This window comes from Vespula pensylvanica, chromosome 9 (genome assembly GCF_014466175.1).
Source record: "Vespula pensylvanica isolate Volc-1 chromosome 9, ASM1446617v1, whole genome shotgun sequence".
Taxonomy (NCBI): Eukaryota; Metazoa; Arthropoda; class Insecta; order Hymenoptera; family Vespidae; genus Vespula; species Vespula pensylvanica.
In genome coordinates this window covers 5,724,574-5,737,171 of record NC_057693.1, presented here as the reverse complement: position 1 = coordinate 5,737,171, position 12,598 = coordinate 5,724,574, and the positions used below count along the sequence as shown (strand labels likewise).

The 12,598-nt window shown below is 41.7% G+C and overlaps 1 protein-coding gene across 1 annotated transcript in view; it reads right to left on the bottom strand.

Annotated features, from left to right (window-relative positions):
* Positions 1-12,377, bottom strand: part of LOC122631839 (protein kinase C-binding protein NELL1-like) — a 66,717-nt gene extending 54,340 nt beyond the window's left edge. The window contains exon 1 of the mRNA XM_043817987.1: positions 10,727-12,377. Within this exon, the coding sequence (XP_043673922.1) occupies positions 10,727-11,117 (391 nt within the window). The 5' untranslated portion in view covers positions 11,118-12,377. The remainder of the gene's footprint in view (positions 1-10,726) is intronic.
* Between the last annotated feature and the right edge of the window lie 221 nt (positions 12,378-12,598).

Here is a 12,598-nt window from a genome sequence, read left to right as displayed (position 1 = left end):
AACTACTAATCCGAAAAACAAATTACTGAAATCAGAAAAGTACAAACTTGTTTTCGAACTGGATTAGATTTTGTTAGTTCATAATTTTGAAGTTAATAATTTCGGAATAAAAGAGAAAGAAATAAAAAAAGAGAGAAAAAGAGAGAGATAGACAAACAGATAAAGAGAGAGAGAGAGAGAGAGAGTGAGAGATAAAGATATATAAATAAAGATAAAGAGAGAAAGAGAGAAAGGAAGAGAGAATGAAAAAAAAAGTAAAAAGAGAGAAGGATAAATCGAGCTTTCCGATTTTAAGAGGATAGGAAAAGAGCAAGATGGCAGGTGTGGGTGATTGGGGGCGATCGATGAACCCCCGAGAAAAGGCAGGGGTTTGCGTCGTGGGTGGGGCAGAGAAAGAAGAGAGAGAGAGAGAGAAAGAGAAGGAGGGCGTAGATAGGAGGGCCGGAAGGGTGCAGAGAGAAAGAGAGAGAGAGAGAGAGAGAGAGAGAACGGAAGGGGCCAGGAGGTCACCTGCTTCTCTTTCTTCCTTTCTTTTTTCTTTTTTTCTTTTCTCTTCTTCTTTTTTTTTTTTTTTGCTTTAATATCCTTAGAAAAACCAATATGACGACGACGACGACGACGACGATGATAATGATGATGATGATGATGACATTGATGATGATGATGATGATGATGATGATGATGATGATGATGATGATGATGAACGTTCTCAGAAACAAAATTGTGTTTCAATCGGATTCTATCCCTTTTCGATGCATGCCTTTCTGATAATCCCAATTGAATCAATCAAGATCGAAAAGCAACGGTGGTGGTCCAACGCCGACCGATAAACGTTTATTGCTTGAACGGTGGTCGCGTTAATGCGCGGCTCGTTGCTTCGTCAAACGCGCCGTGTAATTCAAAAGCTTTTTCGTCTCTCTCTCTCTCTCTCTCTCTCTCTCTCTCTCTCTCTCTCTCTCTCTCTCTGTACTCTTTGAATTGAACTGCGCGTGCAATAAATGAGAGAGAGAGAGAGAGAGAGAGAGAGAGAGAGAGAGAGAGAGAATAACGAAAGGAAAATTTGACATTATAACATCTATGAATAAATATATTATATATATATATATTTATTTATTTTTCTTTCATTTTAAACGAAGCAAAAAATACATTTCTTTTTTCTTTCGTATTCAATGAAATATTATTTTTTGATTGCCGACCATTAAGCAGAAGGGGTCAAGTACGATGCGAGACGTCTCGTGGAACGATTAAAAAGACGTAAGTAGAATCATCGGCTAGAATCGCAATCGATAGAGCCGAACTACGGAGTCCGAATTGAAAGAGTACGGGAACGTATCAAAGAGACAATCGACCTTTGCTAACGGACCGACCCCCTTCCCTCCCCCTGCCCCTTCTCCCTCCTCCCTCATATATTATGGCATATGTGTATATACGTACGTCCTCTTTGGATGTCATATTACTTATTGATATCAACAACGGAATTTTATACGAACGATAGGCACGTCTTTTCGAGGAAGACCGACTGCCAGTGACTTCTTAAATGAAATAATATATATATATATATATACACATACATACATATATATTAGTCGACTTTATTTGGCGGTATATATAATAGAAGCCCACAAATCGCGCGGCAAATCATATCGTCGACCGTATATTGGTTAACACCTAGAAGTCTCTCGGTCAAATTCCTCGCTCGTGATGTCACCGTTCGTATTGGCCATTTCGTACACACCGTGTGAACCGACGAAATTGTCGTGCGACCACTGTCGTGTTAGATCGACTGTCGCTCGGTTACTAGCTAATCCCATAGACGCGAGGCGGAGGGAGGAAAAAGAAAAAAGAGAAGACAAAAAATTCCTATTTCTATGTACAACGAAATTTTCGATACAACTTTGTCCTCCTTTCTATTTCCTTTTCTTTGTTTTTTTTTTTTTCGTTTTTCTTTTTTTCATTCGATAATCAGGAACGATGATCAGGACGACGAGTATACTACGATCGATCTATTCGTCGAGTAGAAGAGGGTTCGCCGTACAATCCTCTCACCCGTTTCATCCCCTCCTCCCTTAGAAAGAAGCATCGTAACAACCTCGTTCTCCTTAAGACCGTGTCACACGCCGTGAAACGTGATATATCTCGTCTGATTCAAGGCGGATCAAAGGCGATTTGTAAGCTCCGTGGATCGAAGTCAACGCCCTGCCACGGCCTGTGTTCCTCGTTTACGTTATGCAACCCTCTCGCGGCCGACAAAACCGCACGTTGGTCACCCTCTCCTCTCCGTCGAGCTTAGCAACCTATCGATATAGTATACCTATCCGGAATCGTGTCCTAACGGAATCGTACGAGAATCCATCGATACCGATAGCTAGCGATCCAGGATATTACGACGTTATAGATTTGTGAGATTTCGGAGGAGATTTGTAAGACTCGGATAGAAGGATCAGTTCGAATCCCATGATATTTATTTTTCAATGAGTATGCAAATTAATCAATGGAGGTAGAGAAGGGAAACAAAGAGAAGAAAATTGTTTCCATCGAAAGATCGTAAAAATGTCTTTTTTATCATTTTTTTTTTTTTTTGTCAAACAAAATAAAAGATCAACAAAAGGTCAATGCGCCTTTGTCGACGATCCTTGATGATCGTTAAGAAAAGAAAGAAAAAGAACGAACGATCGGAATTAAAGTTGATCCGCGACATAATACCACTCAAAAAAGTTAGGTCGACAAAAGGTGTAAGGAATGAGCACTACCGCACAAAGTCAACGCCCTACCCGCTCGATGCTCTCTCTGCATTATGCAACCCTCCCGAGCGAGGCGCCCTCCTCCGCTCGGAGGCACGAGCGACCAAGAAGGAGGAGCACGACGACTACACACCACACGTTTGCTGCCTTTAACACGCCACGAACTCAACCGGGAAAGCCACCGTCATCGTCGCAACAAGCACCAACAACGTTCAGGGAACGTCACGATTCGTATATGCCAACCTACGACCCTCCCCCTTTTCACCCTACGGCTTTGCTTCTGAATCAGTATTACTCGACCATCCTCGAGTCGATTCCACGAACGTCCGCATTAACGTTTCCACCTGAGGAAATGAAAGCGCAATCAATGGCACAACGGAGAAGGACTGTGTGTAAGAGAAACAGAGAGAACCTTTGAAGAACTAACGTTTGCTATTACGTCGACTAGCAATTACGAAATTGAGATGATATCTTTGATCAATCGGTCTAGAGTGTAACTTGACTAATCGCTCCTAACCTATTCTCTCTGTATTTTTTTTTTTCTTTTTCTTATCTCTCATGTATGTATAATACATACGTTTCTCGTTTAGAAATTTATTAGGATCTCTAGTAATTTTTATGAATCGCATACAAATTTGTATAACATTGAAAGATCGATTAACAAATATTATTGATATTAAATGTTTATATAATAATAATAATAATAATAATAATAATAATAATAATAATAATAATAATAATAATAATCTAAAACTACGTTAATCCAAATCCGATTTAAAAAAGAAACAAGTAAAAGTACGAAAAATGTCGTCCTTGCTTGCTATATCCTTAAAGCAGATATATCCAATTACGTTTAACAAATAATTCGATCCTTTTCAGAGTGTAGTTTACGTAACGTTCCAGTTGGCCTGAAACGAAGTTTACTACTATAACACGTCAAACGAGGATGTAGAAAATACCGAACGCTGAGCGAGCACATGCTCGAAGCACCAGCCGTGACGGCAGCTGCTTAGTTAGACCAAAGCCACGCGATCGCCATCGTGTTTCCTCGTTTTTCGTCCTATCTTCTTTTTTCTTTCTTCTTTTTTTTTTTTTTTTAATTGTTTAAAGTAACCTACGATAGGTCTACCACATTGGCACGTTTTAGTCGCAGGTGTCCTCTTGTTTATACGAGAAAGAAAGAATTATCTTTATCGATAATTTGCAAACAAATTCGTATTCTTGTATCTTTCTTTTCTTTTTTTTTTTTTTTTTTTAATACACTCCCGTCATTTAGTCAAATAAATAAAGAATACTTTTCAATTAGAATCAGTTGGGTAATACCAATTAATAGTAAGCCAATTTGCTATTTCATCACCATAATAATGAACGATATTAATTTATTCGAACGTTCACATAACAATGGCGCTCGTTGTTATCTATAGAGAAATAGAGAGTCCGTCTTTCTCTCTCTCTCTCTCTCTCTCTCTCTCTCTCTCTCTCCTTTCTCTCTCACACATACTCACCGCGTTTAGCTTCAAGCGAGAAAATTAATACGATTAGAGTAGCAAATTGCCGGCAATATCCATTTGACGAATGAAAATACGATCGACGATTGTATAGATGCATGTATGTATATATGTATGTATGTATATATGTACGTTGTGGTCTACGGTTGAATGCTAAACGAGTTTTACGGAACGATTACGACGTTATCGCTTTATCGAGCGAATTAATGCGATTCTAAAAAAAAAAAAAAAAGAAAAAAAGAAAAAAAAGAGAAAGAAAAAGAGAAACAGAGAGAGATAGAAAAAGAAAATATACGTATAGAAAGGTTGCAGTTCTCGAGTAATGCTATTTTAACGTCGGGAAACGTGAAAGAAAAATTCGATTCCACTTGATCGTGCCACGCGTCGCACGAGGAGCGTAGGTCGTTTTAACCGATTTAGGTCATCGTCATCGAATGACCTAGAGCAGCGAAGGGGAATCCAAGTGGTTCTCGAAGAGAGTAAGAGAGAATGAATGAATGGATCCCGAGATCGAAAACCGATCCATTTCTTTCTATTTCCTTTTCTCGTTTTTTTTTCTTTTTCTTTTTCTTTTTTTTTTCTTCTTTCTTTTTGATTATATATACGTATTGGTGTAGGAACGACAGGTAGAACGATCTTTCTTTTCTCTTCAAATCCAATATCTTTCGAAGTTCTTTTACGAGTATACATACGCATACATACATACACGTGTGTGTGTGTACAGATAAGGAGAATCTCTCGTTTCAAAAACTACTAACCATTTTTATGAATGAGAAGATATATATATATATATATATATATATATATATATATATATATTTATGATTGCTCAACAAAAAAATCAGTGACATCGGGTGATCGTTATATCGTGCGTTTCTCTTTACGTCATTAGCGTAAGGATAAACGTTGAAATTCCAACGAAAATTATCTAAGGTAGAATCGTTATATCGTCGAGTTCGAGTTCGTCGACGTAATTGGATCGAGGTGGTGCACGCGTGCGATAAAAAATACGAGATGAATTTCCGCATGATGAACGAACGACGGACGGACGGACGAACGAAGGAAAGAAGGAAGGAAGGAAGAAAGGTTTCAACGATTTCGATGAAATAATATATAATACGTATAGTATTACGATATATGCCGATGTTATGTATGTATGTATATATGTATGTATGTATGTTATGTACGTATGTTATGTACGTATGCATGTATGTTAATATAATACGTCAATCGTCGTTAATATAATACGATACGTCGTAAGATCTTTTTTAAGAGACGTCCACCCTCCTTTTTCTCCCTTTCTCATTTCACCCCGTCCCTCTACCCCCTCGCCTCCCCCTCCCCCTACCCCACCACCTCTTTCCATCCACCTTTCGCTTCTTTTTCTTTCCTCTTTTTTCTCACCAAACGAATCGCGAATATTTGTCGAACGTGACAACCAAGAAGAATCGAAGATATCGTATTTTATCTTCGTCCTTTGGGATGAGGTAAGATCAGGGTGAGATGAGTCGGGGGAAGGAACGATACTCGGTCTTGTCTTGTTGAATAACAATTCGTTCTAAAGTAACTTAAGTAAATCGATAAATAAAACTCACGGTGAAACGCACCGGCTTCGAAATCCTTTAGAGAAGTAGGTACGTAATCGTCAAATCTTTTCGGAGATTCGAGATATTTTCGTCGAAGGTACGAAGCATGTATGTATGTATGTATGTATGTATGTATGTATGTATGTATGTGTATAATATTTATTCTACGCGAGCGATATATGCGAGGAAGAAGGAAATGTCTGATGATAAAAGAAAAAAAAAGGAAAAAAGATGAAGTAAGATACACAGGTGAATTCTAAAGACAATTGACAAAATATTTCTCTTCTCAATCTTGTGAAAAAAAAAAAGAGAAAAAGAAAAAAGAAAAAAGAACTATAAGATTCGATCGAAATATCGAAAATATCGAAATATCGAGGATGAATCGTCGAGATAAATTATATTTACAGGATGACGATGAATTTTTCTTTTTTTTTTTTTTTTTTTTTCTTTGGATGGCAATAAGAACGCGACTGAAAGATGGGGGATACATAGAGAGAAAGAAAGAAAGAGAGAGAGAGATGGAAGAAGAGAGGGAGGGGAAAGAGAGTGAGATGAAAAAGGGAAAGAAGCAAAAGGGCCAGGAAAAGTTCTAGAATCATGCCGTGGGAAGCGTGTGTGCGGCTTCTCTACGGTTGTTGTTCGCCTTGGTGAAGTGCATGCGTGTGCGTGAGTGAAGGGTACATACACCTAAGGGGGACGAAAGAGGGTGGAAGAGTAGCACGTCATGCCAACCCCAAAAACCTCGAAACCCCCGGGACAGTGCCGTCTCATCCGAGTACACTTACGGGAAACGCAATTTAGTCACGTAATGCTCCTGCTCGGCTCGAGTTCTCTTCACCGTGTTACTTCTTTCGTATGCTTTTCTCTTTCTCTTCTTCTTCTTTTTCTTCTTCTTCTTCTTCTTCTTCTTCTTCTTCTTCTTCTTCTTCTTCTTCTTCCTCTATAACGAATAAGAGAGCTTGTTCTCTTTTTCTTTTTCTTCTTCTTTCTCTTTCTCTTATTCTTCCATTTTTGTACTCAACGTCGTTGTATTATAATATTTGAGAATATTGAATAAAAGAAAGGAAAGATATTTTGCTAACGATCGAATTATTATTCGATAGCAGAGAGATATGGATTCTAAAAGATTACAAAAAATTTTAACTGGAAACTCCAAGAAAATCGAGTAAAAATATATATATATATATATATATATATATATATATATATCCGTACTTTAAGATCCACTATTCGTAAACGTGTACGGTCGGATCGTTTACGAGCCCGTCGTCTAGGATAACTCCGTCGAGAGATAAAGAAGAAACGTCGCGTCGAAGCCGAAAAGAAATTTTTATTTTTCTCTCGAGAGAATCGATCTGTATGGTAAAGAAAATGCGTCGACGATAGGAAGATAAAAAAAAAAAGAAAATAAGATCGAGAAAATAAAATTAAAAAAAATAATAATAATAATAATAAAAAAAAAAAAGAAAAGAAAAGAAAATTACAAATGTCAAAGAGTAGGTATGTATCGCAGTGCTCGTAACGATTTGTTCTTCCTTCTTCTTCTTCTTTTTCTTCTTTTTCTTTTTCTTCTTTTTCTATTCTCTCTATCTCTATCTATCTCTATCTTTCTCTCTCACTTTCCTTCTTCTTCTTTTCGAAAAGCTCGCACCCTCCCCAGAAATAGTTCGCTATAGCTCAATTACCAGCGGACACTTAGCTATTTTTACGCACTTATATGCGCGTACACTGGCGCCAAAGACAATCCATCTATTCGGCTTCGGTTAAAATTGGAACGTGAAACGTTACTTTGAACGTTCGTGAGTCACTCGGACGTTCAGCGAGAGAGTTCGCGTCTTCTTCTATCTCAATCTCTCTCTATTTCTCTCTCTCTCTCTCTCTCTGTTTCTCTCTGTTTCTCTCACTTGAACAATTGCAATCTCAAGGAAACCCTTTGTAATCTTTCTCCATGAGAAGAAACGGGCGAGAAACGAACGATTCTTCGGGTATACTAATTATGATGACCCTCATAAGGAGATTATTTCTCTCAATCCGTTATATTAATCGTCGTTTAAACCTCTTTGGGGGTCTAACAAATCTCTCTCTCTCTCTCTCTCTCTCTCTCTCTCTCTCTCTCTCTCTCTCTCTCTCTCTCTTTTTCTCTAATTTGTCACCTAAAAGATTTTTCATCTACGAACATTTCTCAAATCGTCGATCACTCAAATGATTTTCTTCGATTAAATTACAAAAAAAAAAAAAATTAATTTCCTCTAAAAAATTATTTTCGAAATTAATAAATACGTATTGACTTTGTGCATAAATATCTGTGATATATACGTATACCCATATAGATATATCAGGATAAAATCGAAATACTATACTTGCGTTCTGTGCGAAGAAGGAACGAAGAAGGAGATATAGAGGGTGAAGAAAAAGGGAAGAGTGAGAGGGTGAGAGAGGGAGGTAGGGGATGATAACGGAGTCTGACTCACCCTCGACCAAAGAGAATTACTGCCTACGAATTGTTCGACCTTCCGATCACGAAAACTATATTTTCTGAACTATATTCGGTGAATCTATCTCTACTATTTCTATCTCTATCTATCTCTGTCGTTTTCTTTTTCCTTTTTTTTTTCTTTTTTTTTTCTAGTATAATTCGCAATCTAACGTTTGCTTGGGTAAATTTGATTTATTCCGTTCTCTAGGTGATGGATTTCAATAAACTTTAACTCCATCCCGACAATCTCTCGCGCTATATTCCCTGAATGATGTAATCCAAAAAATAGAAGGATATTTCCATCCAATGATGAAATATCGTTTTCAAAAATGATTTTCACGCGTCGAAGGAAACGAGGATGGGGCGAATGATTCGCGACTATTCTCTTCGAGTCAGGATATTTTATATATATATATTTTTTTTTATTTGAGGAAAAAGATCGTACTTGTTCTCTCCCTTTCTCTCTCTCTCTCTCTCTCTCTCTCTCTCTCTCTCTCTCTCATCTATCGAGATAAAAAAAAATGAGAAAGGAAGGAAAAAAGTGATTTAACAGAAACATTCGAGAAGACGTAAAAAAAAAAAAAAGAAAAGAAAAATCAGTTTCCCAAAAAAGACCTCAATCAAAGACGGTGAGTCGATTATAATATGCGTCTCCGTCTAAAGGAGACGAGCGGCCTCGCGTCTCGACGGGATTTAGTTTCCCTTTGAAAGTATCTAAATTTAAGAAGTGGCACCATCGTTTCCTTCGATACGATTCCGTCGCGTGGCTCGTAATTTTCAGAGAAAGAGAGACAGAGAGAAGAGACGAGACGAAAGAAACAAACCAACGAGCGAACGAGCGAACGAACGAACGAACGAACGAACGAACGCGTAAAGTGAGAGTGAGAGCGAGAATGAGAATGAGAATGAGTATGAGAATCAGAAAGAGAGAGAGAGAGAGAGAGAGAGAGAGAGAGAGAGAGAAAGGGATATATAAATAAAAAAAAGAGAGAAAGAGAGAGAGAGAGAGCATGCGAAAAAATATACTCTTGGCACTCGGCTTCGGCAAACGACGAGATAAATAGCGCGCGTGGGTGCGGCTCGACCGTGTCTACGGGCCACACGCCACGTTTCGACCGGATCCGAGTTACGGGGATCGCAAGAGGAAGCTGAAGAAGAAGAAGAAGAAAAAGAAGAAGGAGGAAGAGAAGGAGGAGAAGGAGGAGAAGTATCTTACTCGAGTATTAACTGCAACGACGACGTTTTAATGGCACATCACGCCATCGACTCGAGTGTCTTCCCCCACGTAAATCAGACAAAATTATTTTTCGATTTCCTTTGATCTTCTTTATCTCTCTCTCTCTCATTTTCTCTTTCTCTCTCTCTCTCTCTCTCTCTCTCTCTCTGTCTCTATCATCGACATCCTTGAAAAAAGCTCTCGCGATATTGCTTGTTCTTAACGACGAGATTATCAACCACAAAAGATACCTCGTGTATTTTCTTTTTCTTTCTTTCGCCACTTCTTCTTCTGCTTCTTTTCCTTCTTTTTCTTCTTCTCCTTTTTCTTCCTCTCTTATCATCCGTTCTATCGCTCTCGTGCTTTATCATTCGATAAAGCGATCCGATTTCGATCCATCTTCCGATTCGAGAACGAAATATGTAAGTACTTACAGATTCCCGGTCGTAGGTTCGACCTTGGAGACGAGAGTAAGAGAGAAGGAAAAGTCAACTGTAGAAAGAGAAAGAAAGAAAGAAAGAGAGAGAGAGAGAGAGAGAGAGAAAGAGAGAGAGAGGTCAGAGAAACGAACCCACATTCGTACAGCCTCCTCTCTTTTTCTTCGTCCTTCGTCATTTGATTTTGACGCAATGCGTCACGTATCCCCCGCTGCACAACGTTTTCACACTTTCGTGACCTTGCCAGGAGAAGATCCTTCACGATATCAAGCGACGCTCTTCGCGAGTATATCTCTCAAAGAAACGATCTTAACGACCTACTAGATGAAAAAGTTCTATAGACACTCTTCGAGAAGATGAATTTCAAGTATCGTCGAATGTTAAGAACGAAGGCTAATCGAGAATGAATGATCGAACTCTGTGCTTTTTTCTCAATCGTTCCTCGTAAACTCTCGAGAAGGACCACCCTCGATGAAAGAGAGAGTAAGAGAGGAATAAATATTATCGAGGAATTCTCTTTTCTCTCTCTCTCTCCTTCTCTATTTCTCTCTTTCTCGAGGCTTTCGACGATACACGTGTCCGCGTACATACTCGAGTGGACACGTTGCAGGCGCCAAAGTGGTCGAATTAACATACGACTCCGAGGATAACGAAGTAGTGCATTGCTTTTGATATGTCAAAGAGATAGACGTAGTAAAAGTAAATACGTGATTACTAGTAGATAGTAATTACTAGTAGTTACTCGAAGATGATCGAACTTACCCGGTGAGACGGCGAGGGCGAGGAAGGCAGCGGCGGTGGCGACGAGGAATATCCTGACGGCATGTCCACCGTCGCGTCGTCTTCTGCCCGGTCTCCTTGCTGCGTGACAGCAGGAGACAGCAGCTGGTCTTCTGGGCGAACGAAGTAACAGGACGTAAGCCGGCTCGTCCTCCGTGCTGTCCGAATCTGTGGCAGGACTCGGAAGGAGTCGATGGCGATGCCGATGATGACGATGATGATGATATTGACGACGATGATGACGTTGGTGTTGGTGCTGTTGCCGTTGATGGTGATCGTAGTGGTGGTGATGGTGGTGGTCGCGTTGCCGCCGGTGGTGGTCGCTGGCACTGCAGCTGCTGCCGGTAGGGTCGATTACCGGGCCGTAATACATGGCCTGCAGGAGCGACGACGACTGCCGTGCCACCGTGGGCTGCACTCGTCAGCGTATCCGCGTCGTCGGTGAGGGCGAGCGCGACTCGAGCGCACCTGCGACGACACCCTGCGACCTGGAGGACCCGCCGATGCGAGGCATCACCACGACGACTCGCGGCTTTGGCTCGGCCCGATACCACCCTTATCCTTACCCCTGCGACTACTCTCTCGCCTACTTTCGCCACCTCCTCCTCCTCCTCCTCCACCACCTCCTCCTCCTCCTCCCCTCCGACTCCTCGACGAGACGACACCGCTCCGCTCGCGACACTTCACCATGCACCGTCACTTCGACCGATGGACCCTCCTCTTCCTCTCTTCCTCTTTCTCTTCCTCCTCCTCCTCCTCCTCCTCTTGCTGCCGCTGCGGATGACAAGGACGACGACCCTGCGATCGCCCTCCGCGCCACCTCCTACCTCGCCGGCAGCCCGCGCGAGAAAACCGTCGACGGCACTCCCGAGAGGAGGGAAGAAACCCTCCAAACGAAATATCGCGCGCGCCGCAAAACCTTAGCGCCGAGCACGACGAACGACGATGCGCATCGGTACGCGTGTGTGCGACGTCTAAGGGAGCAAGACTCGCTGCTCGACTCAACCCCCTACTATCGCTTCTTTCTCTTTTCCCTTTTCCACCACCGACTTTTCCTCTTTCTCTTAATCTTCTATTCTACTGTCAACCTTCTCTCTCTCTCTCTCTCTCTCTCTCTCTCTCTCTCTCTCTCTCTCTCTCTCTCGCTCTCCCTCTCTCTCTTTGCTTCGATCTAACGCACGTCCTAGAACCCACCCGGACACCAGCACCGTCCGCTAGGAAGTGCCGACGACCACGAGGTGGACGTCTCTGCGAGGCTCTACTGCCAAGAGCGGTGGTTATAGAGGCGGTGGTAGAGGCGGTAGTGGCGCCGGTGGCGACTGCGACTCGCGACGGCGGTGCTGCCAGTGGCTACGATGCTGATCGTGCTCGCTTGCTGCTGCTGCTGATGATAGTGGTGGTGGTTGTACTGGCGGTGGTGGTGGCGGTGGTGGTGGTGGTGCTGGCGGTGGTGGTGGTGGTGCTGATACTAGTGGTGGTGGTGGTGGTGCACCGGCGCATCGAGTACCTCTGGTATACGGTATTGCCTACTGTCCAATCAGTTCCGTGTCCTTTACACTAGATAAACTATCCAAAAGTACTCTATTCCTCTTTCCCTCTCTCTCTCTCTCTCTCTCTCTCTCTCTCTCCCTCTCTCGCTTTACCTCTCTTTTCTATATTTGCTAATATTGGCCTGTCCTCGACGTCTGTCTCCCTCCCTCCCTCTCTCTCTCTCTTTTCTTTTTCTTTTTATTATCCGTCACCACGAGCTCTCGCTCGTCTGCTAGTCGCGACTCTCTCGCTCCACCGACTGGGGGTAACGCGCTTTTGCCCGCTGGCGTTATACGCGCCGACGGCGGCGTCGGCGTCGACGTC